The sequence below is a fragment of the Hakea prostrata genome, chromosome 7 (assembly GCF_041222555.1).
Source record: "Hakea prostrata isolate BN-2017 chromosome 7, UWA_Hpros_2, whole genome shotgun sequence".
NCBI classification, from domain to species: domain Eukaryota; kingdom Viridiplantae; phylum Streptophyta; class Magnoliopsida; order Proteales; family Proteaceae; genus Hakea; species Hakea prostrata.
This window is the reverse complement of record NC_142606.1, coordinates 67,641,787-67,660,671: the sequence shown is the minus strand read 5'-3', so window position 1 is coordinate 67,660,671 and position 18,885 is coordinate 67,641,787. Positions and strand designations below refer to the sequence as shown.

At 38.2% G+C, this 18,885-nt stretch overlaps 1 protein-coding gene across 1 annotated transcript in view; it reads right to left on the bottom strand.

Annotated features, from left to right (window-relative positions):
• The window catches only part of LOC149011795 (uncharacterized), a 47,314-nt gene that overhangs the window by 9,795 nt on the left and 18,634 nt on the right, over positions 1–18,885 (bottom strand). Inside the window, exon 4 of the mRNA XM_089162769.1 lies at positions 223–405. Within this exon, the coding sequence (XP_089018895.1) occupies positions 223–405 (183 nt within the window). The remainder of the gene's footprint in view (positions 1–222; positions 406–18,885) is intronic.

Here is an 18,885-nt window from a genome sequence, read left to right as displayed (position 1 = left end):
TGGTCTGGACGTCAAATAGCATCAAAGTTGTAGTAGCAAAATATAATTTTATAACAAACAAAGCAAAATATAACATCAATCCATAAGGACAAGTACGATGGAAGTATAGAAAATTTTCCAAAGACAGAGATAGGGTAGATTTTTTGTAGCACGAAAAGATAAACAAGAGTGGCAGACAGAAGGAAAGAAAGATGATGCATGTGCTTAAGATTAGCTACCTACCGATTAACAGATTTAAGATTGATCATTTCCTTTTCAGAATCAAGAGTGGTGTCTCTTCTATCAGTGGGAAGAAAACCATTATCCTGATCAGTCCTAGCAGAGGAAGAATGAAATCCAAGGCCTTCTTTTTGCGATGTTGTATCTACTTTTCTGCCTCCAGTGGCTCCAACAGCAGGGGAAGACCTGTATATACATTCTTATAAGCCATAAACAAGTACTACTCAATGGTGACAATATAAGGTACATATGCCAAGAGAAAAATCACATTAAATATAGGGGAAGAAGATTTTCTTTTGGATGAATAAAAAACTCATTACCAGAGGAAAGAAACAGGGGGGGGGGGGAGGGGGGTTGGAATACAAGTTAGACCAAAGGGCAAAGCCCAGCGGAAAGCAAAGAAGCTAACATACAGCATCAACCTAAGTACTTAACAATTAATTAGACAAACTAGACAGGGTGAGGCCAGTTTTGCTAACAACTTTTCTTTTTTTTTCTTTCTTGGAGAATTGAAGTTCATGATGAAATTGCCATCTGCTTTGTAAGTTATAACGAGCTTTAGAAATGCAGTGCTTCGCCTACAACGCCGAGATAGGGGTGGAGGTTTTGGTCTCAGGGGTCGGTGGCAGAAATAGAGAAATCCAAGTTCCCATTATCAACCTTCAACCAACAGGAATAATTCAATACAAAAAATGACATATACATGTAGCTCCCCCCCCCCCCTTCTTTTCCTCAACTCAAAAATTAAAGCACCTTATAACCCATGTTTTCACCAAAGGATATCCTAAGTTTGATTGGGCTGTGATCATATGAATTCAGGCATCCGTATTATATCAGCCGATACGTATTGATATTGCTGCAATACTTGTAACCAGCTGATACTTTTAATGATCGGCTACAGTATCAAGTATACTAGCAATCATCTTTGTGTGAAGGTCCGAAAAGTACAAGATGTCGAGGTAAAGATTACTAAACAGTTTAAAGATTTTAGTGAGTTGGCTAACTAATAACAGAGACTGATCAGCATATGAAACTTGATGATAGGATAAGTGAAGGAGTGTGAGACACCTTACTAGTCCCCAAAATGGGAGTTGAAGAACTATAAGTGATAGTAACAGATGAGGGGTGGCTGGATGCAGAAAATGAACTGAATAGTGATGACCTACCTATCATGCAAGTAGAAGCTCAAGAATCAATGATCCACAGGAAGGATAAGAAGGTAGGAATACCTGCATGGGATAAAGTTGCAACTGACATAGAAGTTCCATGTGAAGTGGAAATGGATGCTTCAATATTCTGTACATGGCACAAGATTTGGATTACATCATCATGTAGACTCTTGGATTATTCTCTTGATGAAGTAGTTGGTGCAGTATTAGCGGGGTGAACAATGCCAGAATCACCATTAGACACTCCATGATTAGCTAATTGATGAGCAATGTTTTCATAATAAAAGTAACCGCAAGCGCACGGTATTCTTAGTTAATGGTCGATCTCAAGGCGATATACCACTTTAGAATTTAACATCTTAATGGTTACGTGAGAGTGCAAGGATTCAAAATTTTTAATTAACTAATTAAAACTAAAATTTTAATTAATTAATTAAAACTAAATTAATGGATCTAAATAAGCGGTCCTAACATATACATCTAATGTGATTGAATTGAGAATAAAAATAAAACGCACATAACCTAAGTACCTAACCATTCATCATCTAATAAAAAAAATGTATATATAACTAAAGGCAGGAATAAAAGATGCGAACAATAAATATGTAAACAAATAAAATGAAAGTGATCCGAGTGTTAGCTTTGGATTGAGGAAAGGGAAGTATAACTAGGATGACTTTGATTGTGGACCTTTTGCCGTAGCTTATAGTCCACCGATCGGGGGAATGAATATTAAAGAAAAAGAAAATGCAGAAAGTAAATAACAGACAAATAACAAAGCAATAAATAAAAAAGGGAAACCTTAACCAAAGAGAGGCACGACTATAGGCATCTTTGACCAAGGACCCAAGGGGAAACGGAAACAATAAAAAAATGCTAAAAAGTAAATCCTAAGTTAAGAATATGGAGGGGTAGACAGAAGTGGGAATGGAGGGGGGAGAGAAGATTATAGACGAAAGCTAATTATCTGCATCCTTGAATCTTGAATAACAAAAAGAGCTTGAACAATGGATTCGAATCTCAACCACCCTAACAACCAGATCTGGAATGATCCAAAGCTGCAATTGCTAGACCTAGAGAAAAACTAATCCTCTTGAAAATTGAAACTTGAAGCTTGAACTCGAAATTGAAATTGCATTGAGCGAAAGAAAGAAAATACACTCGTATAAAAGAAACTAAATAACTTGAGTAATTATTGCATTACGTAGAAAAATTAAACCTAAAAACTAGAAGCCACTAAGCAATCAAAGAACTAGAGAAAACCTAAACAAACTAAAGAGAAAAGAAGTGTAGAATGCCTAAAAAAGTAAAAAGAAAAAAAAGTGTAATCTAAGTCTAAGAGGAGAGGGGTATTTATAGGAGTTGATGAAGCGTTTGCAAATAAGTAAATAAAAAATAAATAACAATAAATAACAATAATAATAATAATAATAATAATAATAATAATAATAATAATAATAATAATAATTATTATTATTATTATTATTATTATTATTATTATTATTATTATTATTAAATAAAGAGTGAAATAGGAAAAGAAGAAGAAAAAAATAACAAATAAGGAAAGACCTTATTCGTTTGAGAATGTAAGAGGAGAGAGAGAGAGAGAGAGAGAGAGAGAGAGAGAGAGAGAGAGAGAGAGAGAGAGAGAGAGAGAATGAGTGGAGCTATTAAAGGAAAAAAATAATATTGAATTAGAAAACATGGAGAAGAAAGAGTAAGGAAAGAGAGGAAATATATATATTAAGAAAAGCAATGTGAGTTAATTACATAAAAAAAAAGTAAAATAGTAAACTAAAAGAAATAGAAAGTAGGGAGAGAGAAAAATAATCAAGGAAATAAATAAAATCTTCTAGAAAATCTATGGAAAAAAATAGAAAATCCTAATCTTTGACTACTTGTGGCCCCATATATGCACAAATATTTTTTCTTTTTCAATTACAATAAAGTAAAATAAAATAAAAATCCTAACTAGTCTCACCGTAAATCAATTGGCTTCTTTATTTCTAAGATATTCTTGGAGTTGGTCCATAATCACGTCTCTAGCCCTCATTCTCCAAATTAGGCCTTTTTCGCACTTGAAAATTTGAATGGACCTCTTGACGAGTAAAATTGCATGTCTCATACCCAAAACTCCAAATATTTGCTTAAGTCCTAGAAAATCCTAAAATTTGCAAAAACAACATAAAACCCAAGGTAGCTCCACTCTAGGTGTGTAAAATGCATGCTTTATGCCCTAAGATTTCACATATAAATGTGCTCATCAAGCACATTCAAGTTTCCCATTGATGTGAATTGGATTCAAGACCCTCCAAAAGAGGGCCCAAGGAGATACCAATACCCTATGGCCCTACCAACAACCCAATGAATTTTGACAATCGTAGGGTATTTTGGTCCCCTAGCCAAACCCAATCTGACTTAGTTTGATTCGTGAGTTCTGTTAGGAGCTCAGATCTACTTCTATTTTCCAATTTGAGTCCTTGGTTGTTAATATATGAAAGAACCCTAGTTTAGCTAGGAGCCTAGGAGTTCTAGTTAGAAAAGGATTCTTTTAATTGGACCCAATATGTTAGTAGGATCCTAATCTACCTTTTTTTTTGGGGGCGGGGGAACCAGTTTTGTTTTGGTCAAGTTATTGAAGAGTCTCCATTAGGCTGGGAGTCCTAATTTAAGAGGGATTCCCTTAGAGTCCAAGTCTTACAAGGAACCTATATCAAATTTCATTTTGCAATTTGGATCGTCCCATGATAAGTTATGATAGAGTTCTTGCTTGAATGTGAGTCTTTAGTCCAAGTAGAGTCCCAAGTAGAATCACCTTCTAAGTTTGAAACCTAGAGTCCAAGTCTTACAAGGAACCTATATCAAATTTCATTTTGCAATTTGGATCATCCCATGATAAGTTATGATAGAGTTCTTGCTTGAATGTGAGTCTTTAGTCCAAGTAGAGTCCCAAGTAGAATCACCTTCTAAGTTTGAAACCTAGAGTGAGTTATTTCAATGTAAGCCTATAAACATAGCCCCCGAGTTGTAACCAATTCAGTCTTGGATGATTAATGAAGTTTGAGTTAAAGGAAAGACTAGGAGCCATAGAAAAAAATTCGAGGGAAATTAGTTTCGACCAGGCGAAAATGGGAAACCTAGGTGGGAAACTGGGAAATTTCAAGGAAACTTAGGACTTTTTCGTGCAAGTTTCGATAGGTTTTAGGGAGTATCTTAGGGTGTGACTCTGCATTTAAGCTAATTAGAGTATAAAGAACAGATTGGCACATGCATTTTGCTAAAAAAAATCAATGTAGATATGTCATTCAATGTACATAACATCAATGAAGAGTTGTCTGAGAAGTACACTATAAACTTAACTACTTAAGTACATAACATTCAATATATAATTTCTAACTTCAAAACATCAAATACAAAGTAACTGACAATAAAACGAAAGTATAACTCAGTGCTAAGAGGAGTGCCTCGGTGGATCTTGTCAGCTGAGTAGTACTATGGTTTTAACATCTTCTCCTCCAACCAATGAACATAGACATCCCATGACATTTTATGCCTATCGTTGTCAAGGTAATCAACAACTGCAACTTTATAAGTATGGTCATCAACACGCCTAAGGTAACCAGTTTAAAGGAATACACAATTTGGATAGGGAAGTCTTGATGGAGGGGGTATTTGTCATGGTATTTGGGGAAACATAAAAGAAACAAAAAAATTGAAAATTTGTGAAATTTCTCAGGTTTCCATGAAATTTGGGAATTTTTTTCGGTCCCCTAGTTTTTTATTTAAGGTTCCAAAACAGAAAAATTTGGTCGAAATTTCGCAAGTTTCAACCGAATTTTGTTATATGCTAGGAGCCATGGGTTCCCTAGGAGGGAACTTGCGGCAGTAGTGTGTGAAGAATTTTCCGCAGAATTGTGAAGCTTTTAGCTGCCCTTTGTTTTCTTCAAGTAAGTATAAGAAAAAACCCACCACCAGCCCTTCCCGTTCCCTTTTCTCTTCCCATCCGCAGCCTTCCCCATCTCCCAAAACTCTAAAACCATAACCCTAATTCCCGTATCACCCTCTTTTCGATTTTTCTGTATTTTTTCTTAGATTTTTCGGACTTCCTATAAAACCAAACATTCAATCTACAACAATCTAACCATTAGATCTATCCCAAACTTTAGAAGCCTCATCCCCCCGAGTCTAGGAACCCTTCCTCTCTTTTCCAGCCCAATTGGACCAACCAAACCCTAGCCTAATCCCTAATTCCTTTGCTGCCCTAAATTCCCAATACCCTAGCCTTCTTTCACTTAGACCTTTCATCCCCCTCATCCAAACCTTAAACCCTATCAGGATCATCTCCCTAACCCTCCCTAACCTTCAACTATAACCCTAGACTTAACTGTCCCCTAGAAACCATAATACCTAACCCTAAACTTTGAAAATTCATATCTGAAATGAATTTACAGAAAGGTTTAGGGTTGAGTTTCAACCAACCCCAACCGAACCTAGCCCTCTCCATTCTCAACCCTAAAACCACCCTATTGAACCCTAATTCTATAGTCGTAGGGTATTCAAACCCTGGTTCACTGCTGATTCAATTCAAGAGGATCCTAAGTGTGAACCTAGATCTAGGGCTTGCATCAATCAATTAAACCCTAGGTCCCTGGTTCGCATCATCCATATTTTCTCCAATAGACTTCCACCAAATGACCAGATTTGCCATAGAAAGTACACTGTCTGAGGCATGACTCATATGCTGTCTACTGACCATTAGATGGATGACGTCTCCCTAATCCACGACCATAGGAGGTGCTGAATGCAGAATTACTTCTTGTGGTCAATAGATTAGAGTCTCCTGTAGAGACAATGCGCTGGAGACAACAGAAGACATCATTCTGAGTAAGTACACTTTCTCCAGCTAACAGGTATCCCTATATATGCTTGAGTTCAGGATTCAGTCCAGCAGAAATTTGGAGACAAAGAATTCACTGCACTGAGCTCTAAGTTTCTTAACGTCTGGTAAGTGGCTGAAAAATATTTAACCCATCCATCATTCGCTCAAAGGAGCTGTAGTATCTTGCAGGGGCATAACTGATTGCTGAAACTGAAAAATTCTTTCCTAAATATCAAAGATTCAACTCATATTTTTTCTTGAAAGTATGTTTTCTTCAAGTCATCCCATATCCTCTTAGCAGTAGACTGAAACATGAGATGGGCTACGCTTGTTGGTTCCATGCTATTCCATAACCATATAATCATAACAGCATTGCCTTTGGACCAGGCATCATTATTTTTATCCTTGGTAGAGGGAAGTACAGTCTCAATGAATGACAGTCTACCTTTGGCCAGTATATAGACTTGACAGCTTAGGCCCATATAAGATAGTTAGAGCTTCCTTTAAGCTTGATAAAGGTTATGTGAATGTCAAGTTGTTCAGAAGAAGTGTAGATGCATTGTTCTCTGTTGGTGCAGCAGCAACCTCAGTAGTCACTAGGGCACATATCAGGACCCAAAAATGCAGGACAGAGTAATGGTGGACAAGTGCAGCAATAACAGAACCAACAGGGGGAAAAAAACAACTGTAACAGTGTAATAAATTTCCTATTTACCAGAAGAGAAGAGGCTGAAATCGATTCTGGTAACTAGGACAGCATCAAAGGTAACAATTACAAGTCAATTTCCTACCTACCAGAAGAATAACAAGGCTGAAGTCTATTCTGGTAAATAGGGCAGCAGTTGTATTAATCACAGTAGTAAACCAAGGCAGCAAATAGTGGTAATGTCAAGGTAACATCATATCTACCAAAAGAAAAAAGACTGGAGCCAGTTGAGGTAGATAGGTTCGTAGCAAACCTACGGCAGAAAAGACAGCTTGTAGTAAAGCATATAGAAGCAATCTAGTAGCAGTGTTAAGACCAATCAGTGTATGACATTGAGGTTACCATTTGAAGTGCAGTAGCAGTTGAAGAAATCATATGAAGAGATAATTTTGTCTATGGCAATTAATGCAGTCCAGAAAACCAAAACAGAGTCAACCGAGAGCAAGGCAATTGTCGTTAGACTGACACAGGTGTGGAGCAGGTTTGACAGGTTCTTCTGTGTCCAAGAACTTCACAGATCCCCAGATTCTGCAGTAGTGGTAATGGCAGGTATGTTGATTGCTTCACAATGTGAAAAAGGATCTAACACATCATTAATGCAGCAACTGGTGGCTGCATGCCATGTAACAGAAAAACAGAGAAGACTGATCAATGCAAGAGAGAATGTTGAAAGAATTGAGTAAATCCTGACTTATATCAGTGGGCATAACAGGCTCTTATTTATAATGATAATATGAAAGAAAGAATACAAGAGTACCCGATGTGGGACTAAGTAAAACAAAGAACAACAATAGATAGAACTATCCTTATAACTTAATACTCTTGATTGACAAAAATCCCCCACAAGTTGGTGCATAGATGTCTATCATGCCCAACTTGCTAATGATGCTACAAAATAACTTGACTCAAAACTCTTTGGGAACACATCAGCACATTGATTGTCAGAAGTGAGAAAGGAAACCCGAATCATCCCAGTCTCAATTTTTTCCTTTGATAAAATGCCTGCCAATTTCTACATGCTTTGTCTTGTCATGCTGAACTGGATTGTGGGGTATATTAATTGCTGGTTTGCTGTCAAAGTACAACTGTACAGGCTCTCCTAGGTCTGTCCCAAGCTCCTGAAGAAGACCCTTTAACATATCACCTCACAAATTCCTTGAGCAAAGCTCTAAAATCTACATCAGCACTTGACCCCTCACATAATCTACATCACCTCAACTGCAACTACAGCCTGTTTTTTACTTCTCCATGACACTAGATTACCCCCCACATAATCACAATAGCCTGATGTAGACCCCCTTTTATCTGGACATCCTGCCCAATCTGCAATTGTACATGCTTCAACTCTAAATTAAAATTAAAGAATAAAGATCATGCATGTATTGACTGACAAGGCTGACTGCAAAAGTGATATCCGGTCCAATGTGTGACAAATAAATCAACTTCCCAACTAATTAATGGTAGTTGGTTTTGTCAACTAGTTCTTCTTCCTTAATTTTCAAGTGTTGATTAGGCTCTGTTAGATTCTTTGCAAGTCTACACCTTAGCGTTCTAGTCTCTTCTAATCATGGTGGGATATCTCGCGAGATCTTGCTGAAATCTCGAGAGATATCTCGCTATCTTGTGAGATCTTGCCGAGATCTCGCGAGATATCTCGCTATCTTGCGATAGCGAGACGAGATGAGAGGCGAGAGTTGAGAGACGAGATCTCGGCGAGATATCGCTTAAGGTGGTTTTTCCACATGTTTAGGGGGTTTAAAAACCCCCTGTCTCACTCGAGAGAGGCATATCTCGCCTCTCTCGAGCCTCTCTCGAGCCTCTCTCGAGCCTGCAAGGACATTTTTGGCCGGAAAAGTTAATTTTTGGCTGGAATTTGTTGGGTTCAACTTCAAAACATAATCAACACATCTACAACAGCAGATTCAAGCCTATTTCAAGTGATTTTGAACAAAGGTAAGATTTTCCCCCAAATTTGATTTTTTTTCAAATAGAAGGTTCTACAATGGGTGTGTGAGTGTGGTATAAATATATGTTGATGATCAAGCTTTGATCTACACTTTCATGGAAAAAGTATTAATTTTATATTATTATTTCTTTAAAAAAATATTATTTTAAAAAAAAAATTTTGTATTTAAAAAAGATATTATCTAAAAATTTAAAATTTAAAATTATAAAAAATACTTATGATATGAATGTGATTATCACTTATGTTAAACTACATTTAGAGGGCTACAATCCCGTGTGTTCATATTTTGATTATCATGCTTGCTGTATTTATTTTTATTTTTTTGATTTAAATAATTAAATAAAAAATTATGAAAACTAATACTTTATTAAAAAATTATTATTATTATAATTTTTTTTTAAATGATGCTTATATTATGTAGTTTATTTTAAAAATACAAACATGTCTGTTTGAGCATTGTATCTATGTTATCTTAGAACAAAGTGTGTGTTTTGTTGTTTCATAAATTGTTTTTACATAAAATAATTATAAAAAATTAATATGTTATTAAAAATTTATCTTTTTTTATTAAATTTTTTTTTTAATTAAATGATGCTCATATTATGTAGTTTATTTTAAAAATACAAACATGTTTGTTTGAGCATTGTATATATGTTATCTTAGAACAAAGTGTGTGTTTTGTTGTTTTATAAATTGTTTTTACATGGTTTTATGTATCTAAAAATTATTCTAATGATTATTTGGGAACATTCATGTATGCATTTCAGACTTTCAGTGCTGTACATTTGTATCTTAAATGGCAACTAGTGGGAGTGGCGGCACTAGTAGTGGGACTCAGGACATTGCTTGGCAACATGGGGATCCACTGACTGCCGACAAGAAAAAATCCCGATGCAAGTATTGCCTCAAGACTTTGAATTCTGGTGGTTCAACCAGATTAAAGCAACATTTGGTTGGTGGCTACAAAGATGTTTTCAAGTGTCCCAAGGTTCTTTATGAAGTGCAAAAAGCAATTGCAGCAACTTTAAAGGGAGGGAAACAAAAAATGGACGAGATGGCACAAAAGCAAAGGGAATTTGAGGATATAGTGCTGCTAGACCTTTTGTTGATGTTGATAAGGAGTCAAATGACGATGAAGAGAGGAGGAGGGTTATGGGTGTTAAGTCACGGGCTGAGTGGAGACAGATGAAGGCTGCAATTGAAGCTAGCAAACAGTCCTTACATGTTGAGAATGTGAGGCAATATGAACAGACAAGAGGAGCAGGTGGTTCGGGGTCAGGGGCATCCATGCCACCTAGACATATTTTCAGGGAAGTGAGAGGACCGAAAGGAGGAGGAAGACTACACATTATGATGCCACATTTGACCAAGACCCCTCCTTCTTTAAGCATCAAGACATCTATCAAAGAAGTATTCCATATATGTTTGTTGGAGGTAAAGAAGGCAGTAGGGAGGAGGAAGCTAGGTTGGCAATCAACAAATTCATGCTCTACAACAACATTGCAGCCAATGTAGCCAAAACACCATACTATCAGGGGATGATCAATGCAGTTGCTAGGGCATGTGTAGGGTTAAAGGCCCAACAGCTGGGAAGTAATGAATAAATATTTACCAAAGGTAAAGCAGGAGGTGGATGAATACACTGGTTCATTAAAGGAAAAATGGAGTACATATGGTGTTACTATGATGGTTGATGGATGGACCGGTCCTACTAGACAGTCCATCATTAATTTCATGTTGAACTGTAATGGAAAGACATCATTCCTTAAGTCAGTGGATGCCTCAGATAAAATCAAAGATGCTAACTACCTTTACAAGCTTCTTAGGGAGGTGGTCCTCGAGGTAGGGCCAAAGAATGTTATCCAAATTGTCACAGATAACGATGCTAACTTCAAAAAAGTTGGTGAAATGTTGATGAAGAAGAAGAGCAGCAGGATCCACCTCTTTTGGACACCATGTGTAGCACATTCGATTGATCTTATGTTGAAGGACTTGGGGAAAAGAAAGTCAATCAATGATGTGGTTGATTGGGCTAAAAGGGTAAGTAATTTTATTCATAACCATGGTTATGTGTTGAAGATGATGAGGAACCATTGTAAGGGTGATCTAGTCAAACCTGGATTGACTAGATTCGCCACCAACTATGTAGCTCTGAAAAGCTTCCAGAAGAGAGTGGTTGGTCTACGGCACGTGTTTGCAAGTGAGGAGTGGTTTAATTGGCGTGGATCTAGCCATCCAGATGCAGTACTAGCCCAACAAACCATTGTTGATGATTCCTTTTGGAGGCAGCTGAATAGGACAGTGGACATTATAGAGCCTATTGTGTTTGTTTTAATGATGGTGGATTCGGAGAAGAAACCCATAATGCCCCACATATATGCTGCCCTCCAACAAATGAAAGAGTTGGTTAGAGCTGCTGCCCCTAGCTCCTTCAAATCCTATGAGAGGATCATCGAAAATAGATGGGAGACGCACTTGATGCATCCTTTGCACTTGGCTGGTGAGTCACTTTTAAGTCTTTAAGTTTTTGTTATGTACTTTAATTTATATTCTTAATTTGTTATAAGTTATAAGTTATAATATAAGTTATAAGTTATAACTTATATTTATAAACAAGTATACAACCAAATCACTAACCAAAGTTTTCATTTCCACAATGCAAGCTTACTACCTCAACCCAAAGTGCCATTACAAGAATGATCTGGGGCTTAATGTAAGGTTGATGAATGCGGTGCAAGACGTGGTGAAGAAGCTTGTGTCAAATCCCGTCATGCAAGGGACAATTAATGGAGAGGTGAGAACTTATTCAATTATTTCTTCAACTTCTTGCATTAGTGCATTAAGCATATACATAATACAATAATTGAAGAATTGGTGTATAGATCAGGGAGTTCAGGGATGCCTCTAGGAGTTTTGGAAAGCCTTCTGCAGTTGCAACTAGGCAAAAAAATGATCCTGGTAAATAGTCCATTACTACAAGTCATTAAGTCTATAACTCTGTAAATGATAAGTGATAAGTTATATAAATATTAAGATTTACTTGCCTAATGCATTCTTATTTTTGGTCATGCAGCTGATTGGTGGGTGCTATATGGAACTAGTGTGCCAAATCTCAGGAATATAGCAATTAAAGTACTCTCATAAACTTGCTCATCCTCTGGTTGCGAGAGGAACTGGAGCACCTTCTCGCTCATCCATAGTAAGGTACGGAATATATGGGGAGTAAGAGGCTCGAGGACTTAGTGTATGTGCATTACAACATGAGATTGAGATTAGGGCACATACAAGATGATATAGATGATGACAATCCCGAACCGATTGAGTTGACTGATATATTCCACGAGCCGCCCGTAGAAGATGAGGAAGATGATGTCATATATCAGTGGGTTAGGGATTGAGGTGGCCCAGTGCTGGATGGGCTAGGAGGGCAGCCGGATCCTACCAGTGCTGCTGCCATGAGCCCAAATGCTGTGGCTGAGCATGTGTCTTCTAATGAGGGTCAGGCTGCCATAGCAGCATCAGAAGGACCAACTGTACCATTTGTGGAGCCACCTGGTCAATTTGAAACAATTGAGGTGACAACTAGTAGTGGGGTTCAGATGATGCCGATGATACCAGAGGGCCAAGTGGCCCAAGTCGGTCATCGAGTCATGGAGGTAGTTAGGTTGGTGGTGTTGCTGGTGGGAGTCAGCGTCAACAAAGGGAGTCACCTCCACTAAGTCCAAGTCATCTAACACATATGAGCGACAGTTCCCCTATCTCTCGGACTTATGCTTGGAGTAGGAAGAGCAGATCAAACCAGGGCAAACGAATGATGATGCGAGCATGCATGATCTTGAATTGAACATAGGAAGCATGAGCCTAAATTAGGGTCACAGTGATTCAGAACAGCAAAGTTTGGACAATTTGCAGACATCGGGGTACTTATATGGGGACCAAAGCACTGGGTCAGATTACGGGTATTCTTCTTATGGAGAGCATGGTATTCCTCAAGACCCTACACATGGAGAGTACACATATGGGAGTGAAGGTGGGTTATTAATTGAGTGGTTTAGAAACCCCTACCCACATACTCAACAGCAATATGAACAACAATAACAAGAATGGCACTTTCACCCACCCACAATTGGCGGTTATCCCAGAGTGCTACTCCTCCAGTATTCTGACATGGAGACATATCAGTTCCATATAAACTGATATGTGACATACTACAGTGATGGGTTGACTTGGGAGTCATATGTGGCCACCGTTCAGAATCAATTGATGCAGAAATCTGAGTGATACTCTTATAGTCTTGTAAGTTGTAAGTTGTAATATTGTTACTCTTGTCTCTTGTACTCTTGAGTTTTGTTAGTCTTGTGACTTGTGATCATGAACTTATGGATTATGATTTATGACTTACTAAAAATCTAAAACTTCTTGTGGTTGTAAAATTTGGAAGACATTTAACTATTTAAGTTCTTTGATAGTTTGATCACTTGAATACTTGATGTGCAATATTAATGTATTTGATACTTGATAGTTGATAACTTGATATCTTTACATTACATGTTGTCTAACCTTGCATTTCATAGAATTTCGGTTTTACACATAGGGTCGACTTAGAAGACATACTTAGGTTTATTTTCTCACAAATCTAAGGCCACCAATGTGTTCAAAAGGCCTTAAATAGGCTAAATACCAAGTTTTAGCCCAACCAGGGCCCTAAAACCCACCGAGATGACGTCATTTTTTTGGTAGATCTCGACTGAGATCTCGCCATCTCAGTCGAAATCTCGCCATCTCGGTCGAGATCTCGCATTTTCTAAGTGGCGAGATCTTGTTCGCAAGCGAGATCTCCCACCATGCTTCTAATAGGTCCAGGGTGTACTTTCACTGAGAGAGAGAGACACCATTAGCAGAATAAGCCAACTCTAACCTGACAAAGTACCTAAGAGTGCCCATGTCTTTTATCTCAAACTTTGTCCCTAAGGTCTTTAAGGTGTAATTTCCTCCTCACTATTTCCTGTGCTGACAATATCTTCCACATACACAAGGAATATTGTAGTATGAGATCCATCCCACTTGACAAACAGGGTATGGTCTGCATTACTTTGAGTGTAGCCATAAAAGACCATTGCCATGTGAAATCTTCCAAACCACGCTTTAGGGGACTGCTTTACACCATATAAGGCTCTTCTTAATCTGCACACCTTCCCATAGGCCTTTGGACTAGAAAAAGTAGGGGGCACATCCATATATACTTCTTCCTACAGCTCTCCATGTAGGAAAGTATTTTTATGTCTAATTATTGAAGACTCCATCCTTGGTTTACAGCGCATGAGAGAACAACTCAAACAATATTCATCTTGATAATAGGGGCAAACGTCTCCTAGTAGTCAATGCCATAAGTTTGAGTCAAGCCCTTAGCTACCAGTCTTGCCTTATATCTCTGAATGATTCCATCTGCTTTGGGTTTTATTACAATCATCCATTTGCACCCAACAGTCTTCATCCCTGTAGGAAAAGATACTCCCACATCTCATTTTTTCCCAGGGCTTGCATTTCCCCATCCATAACTTTCTTCTTGTCTAAGTGAGACACTGCCTCTTGCTATGAGTTAGGGATAGGGATGGAAAACAAAAAGGAAATAAAGCTTTGAAATTCTAGGGATAGGAATTGATATGACATATAGTTAGAAATAGGGTGTTTGGTGCATGTATGAAGCTATATTCTTATCCAATAGGCAAATTAAGAATAGAGACAAACTCACCAGGATGTGTGGTTATTAAGGACTAGGATTAGGTGCTTCCAATTGCCGTGGCTTAAAGGGGGGAACTTTCTGCTTCCTTTGGTAGGTCTTCAGAGGAGGTCTAAACTCCCATTGCATATCATCCACCAGTTGTTGTAATCCAATCACTCCATCTTCCAATGGAAAATTTTCCAAATGAGATTCAACATTAGGAACTTCAGGAGGAATCTCAAGGAACACATGAGCTTCTTCACTAATACTTACCCCCTAAAGAAGAGTAGGGGAAAAAAGGGAACCTGTTCCTAAAAAACAACATCCCAAGATGGTTACATTTATACCCCTTTTGTGTAGGAGGACAGCCTAAGAATATACACCGTAACTCGCGAGGGTCAAGCTTACCATGACTATGATGGTTGCAAACAAATGCAACACATCCAAAGACCTTAAGGGGAACAACAAAGTTGGTTGTTCCTAAGAGAACCTCAAGAGGACATTGTTGGTCTAAGACATGGGGATGCATCCTATTAATGAGATAGGTAGCGGTTTGAATTGCATCACCCCAAAACCAATGGGGCACATTCATAGTAAACATAAGAGATCATTCCACCTCTAAAAGATGCATATTTTTGCACTCTATGATCCCATATTGGGGAGGTGTATCTACACAACTGTTTGATGGATAATCCCGTGATTAGAATAGTAAGAGGGAAAATCACCAGCCAAATATTCAGTCCTATTATATATCCTAAGGATTTCTGTTACAGCTCCAAAATCAGTCTTAACCATATTGTGGAAATTCTAGAAATAACGAAACACATCACTCTTTTTGTGTAAGAGATAAACCAATGTAGTTCTAGTGTAATATCAATGAATGCAACAAGCCAACGATGGCCAGAGATGGACACAACCCGAGAAGGACTCCACACATCAGAATGAATAATAGAAAAATGAACTTTACTTCTATTATCAAAAATGAGACGAATATGTCTAGCTTGCTTAGCCAAAATACAACATCACAGCGAAAATCATTTAAGTTACACCTTTTAACTAAATCAGGAAATATTCTAGACAAAACTGACAAAGGAATGTGACCAAGATGATTATGCCACTGTAATGCAGGAAAAGATGATGCAGCAACTGTATAAAGAACTTGCAGAACCACATAATAAGTAGAGCTCCCCCCTTCTATTTACCACTGCCAATCGTACGCCCCGTTTTTATGTCTTGAAAAATACGATGAGATGGAAAAAATGTTATTTTGCAGTTCATATCATGGGTTAGACTACTGATGGATAATAAATTAGCTGAAAACTTAGGAACGTGCAAAACAGAGGAAAGGGTGAGGTTAGATGAACAAATAATGAAGCCCTTTCTAGAAATAGGTGACATGGATCAGTTAGTTGTTCGAACATCTTCGCCAAAAGGAATAGAAGAATAAGTGTGAAATAAAGAAGATGAGCCAGTCATGTGGTCGGTTACTCTAAAGTCAATTATCCAGGAAGAATAAATATAATTGACACTACAACCTAAAATACTTGAAGGAGGTTGGGAACCAGAGGTAAAGTTAACGACAGATGCTACATTAGTGCTAGGAGTCGACCCAAAAGAGGATCCATTAAGCTTGGTCATCAGCTGATGAAAGAGATTATGGATCTCATATGAGGAAATAGGTGCTGGAATCTCTGGATGTCTGGAATAGCCTAATTTGTAGATGTAGGATTGCTGCCCCTACTTCCACTCTCACCTCCTCCATGGGAACTTGCTAGACATCCATGTAACTTTCGACACTTGTCTTTTGTATGGTGCTCCCTCCTATAATATTCACACTTCACAGTGGTTTGAGAATCACCAAAACTAGGCTTAGGATTACTAAAACCAACAACTAATGTAGACTTATCAGGAGTCTCTGTACACACCATAGCTATCCACCGACTGTCTTTTGTATCCACTATGGCATAAACTTGCTCCAGGGAGGGAAAAGGCTCACAGTAAAGGATGCGTGCCCGAATCTGATGATACTCTATGTTTAATCCTGCTAGAAAGTCATAGACTTGAAGCTTGTCCTCCCACCTTTGATAAGCAATAGCATCTTTAGCATTCTTTGGTGTAAATTGTTCATAGAAATCCAAGGTCTATAGTATCCTCGAAGTGTATTGTGATATTGAGAAAGAGTAAGGTCTTTCTATTGCAACTGACAAATCTTCCGTCTGATTTCAAAGCATTGTGCATCATTACCTGCTTTGGAGTATGTATCTTAAGCAACCTTCCAAATAGTAGCAGCATTTGGGAGAAGGAGATAGCTCTCTGCTATGCTTGGTTTGATGGAATTTAGAAGAAATCCCATGACCAGACATTCATCCGTATACCACTTGGTAAATTGTAGACCAGGAGAGGAAGGCTTTAGAGAAGTCCTATCAAAATGGCCGGTAAGACCACGAGCACCAACTGCTAAAGAGAAAAAATGAGACCATCGAAGATAATTGATTCCCTTGAGCTTGATTGTAGTCATCTAAAGCAGAGAAAACTCATGATCCTGAGCAATAAAGGAAGTGGAAAATTCATCAGAGACATTAGAAGAAGAGTTGGGTATAATAGGATCAGCCATCACATGCACCAACAATGTTTTTTTTTTTTTGGTATGAGAAAATCACTCACCACCTCAAAAGGTCATAAATTAAATTTTTAGGGAAGGAAAAAATATATCTAATCATCAGAGGAGTGGAAGGGTTTAAACAGTGTCGGCTAGGTGTTGTGACTCTCCTAGAGGGATCGCATGACTTAGGCGATGCGTATAGGAGGATTGTAGGGCTAAAAAGGAATTGTATAGGCCAAAAAAATTGAGATCGATGCCTTTAAGGACAGCATAGGTTGCAGTGATGGCCCTTAGAGGCAATCACAAGTGGTTTTTGGGTTTATTGGTGAAAGTTGATGGGCCTAGGATGGTCACATATGTGGTTTGAATATCCCAGGCCTACCGCTCTTGGTTTCTGAGTGGTTTCAGATTGTTGGTGATGAAAAAAGTTGCAAGTGGTCCCAGAACCTGGCAGAACCTGTTCTCTGGTTCTAGGCCACCGTAAGGAGAGGTTTTTGAACAACAGATGGAGGCGATGGGTTTTAGGAGGTGGCGGAAGGGTTAGAAGGTGATAGAAGCAATTTGTGTTGTACAATGGTGATGGTCTTTAGACGGTGGTGGTGATTTTCAGATTAGAAGTGTCACATCCCGCCCTAAATCCACCAAGGGGGTACCCTATCTGGATTACCCTGGGAGTGAATCACGGTCCCGCCGATCAAGTTTAGGAATGATCATAGCCACTTAGCACAATAATATAATCAAAAGCAAGAACAATTCCTTTTATTCAAATAATTTAATAATAAAAGTCTAGAAAAGATTTCAGAAGGTTTCACAAATAATATCAGAGTGCGGAAATGATACAAATAGGACAAATAGTCAAAGTGTGAAAAGGAGGGGAAAACCCGTCCTATAATAATAGCGGAAGGTAGATCGACTAAAATTAAGGGTTACAACCGGTTCCCAACATGACAAGGGAACATACTAAACTATTGTCTCAACAAATTAACTAAAAGGTTAAAAGAAAATGGGACGATATTACAACACTAGCACACAAGTGCAAAGGCCAAACTTCTCCAGATAAGTCCCAATCTCGGACTACTAGTCTTTATCAACATGTACATCGTGACCAGTGGGGTACGGGTCATCAGCTTGGTCTTCAGAGTGTTGACCATCATAGTCAACAGTGGTGGTACCTGCAGTAGAGTCTAACAAAAATGTTGCAAAAAGGAGTGAGTTCAAAAGAATTCAGCAAGGCAGGTTATTCCACAATAACATAGATACATGATACAAAACATAGCATGATGCAATATGATATGAAACACATGATGCAATTATGATTCTAACTCTATGTATGCTAGTCTCTATGGTAGACATGCTTTAAGTCATAGCACCATACTTCTTTTGGTTGTCAGTCACTCTCCCTCAACCCATTCCGTATCTTGGGAATGATGTGGTAATTGGGTAAAGTCCTCTCAAACCATGGTAGGGGAATCGGTCACCGCTCTCTCACATCACCATTTGGTATAAGTACTGGTGCATGTCACAGTAAAGCCTAGCCCAATGCAAGTCATCCACTCAGTCGTATCAAGTCAGATCCAGATACGTCCATTCCTCGCCCCTGGCGATCCTTTCCGGTATCCTTC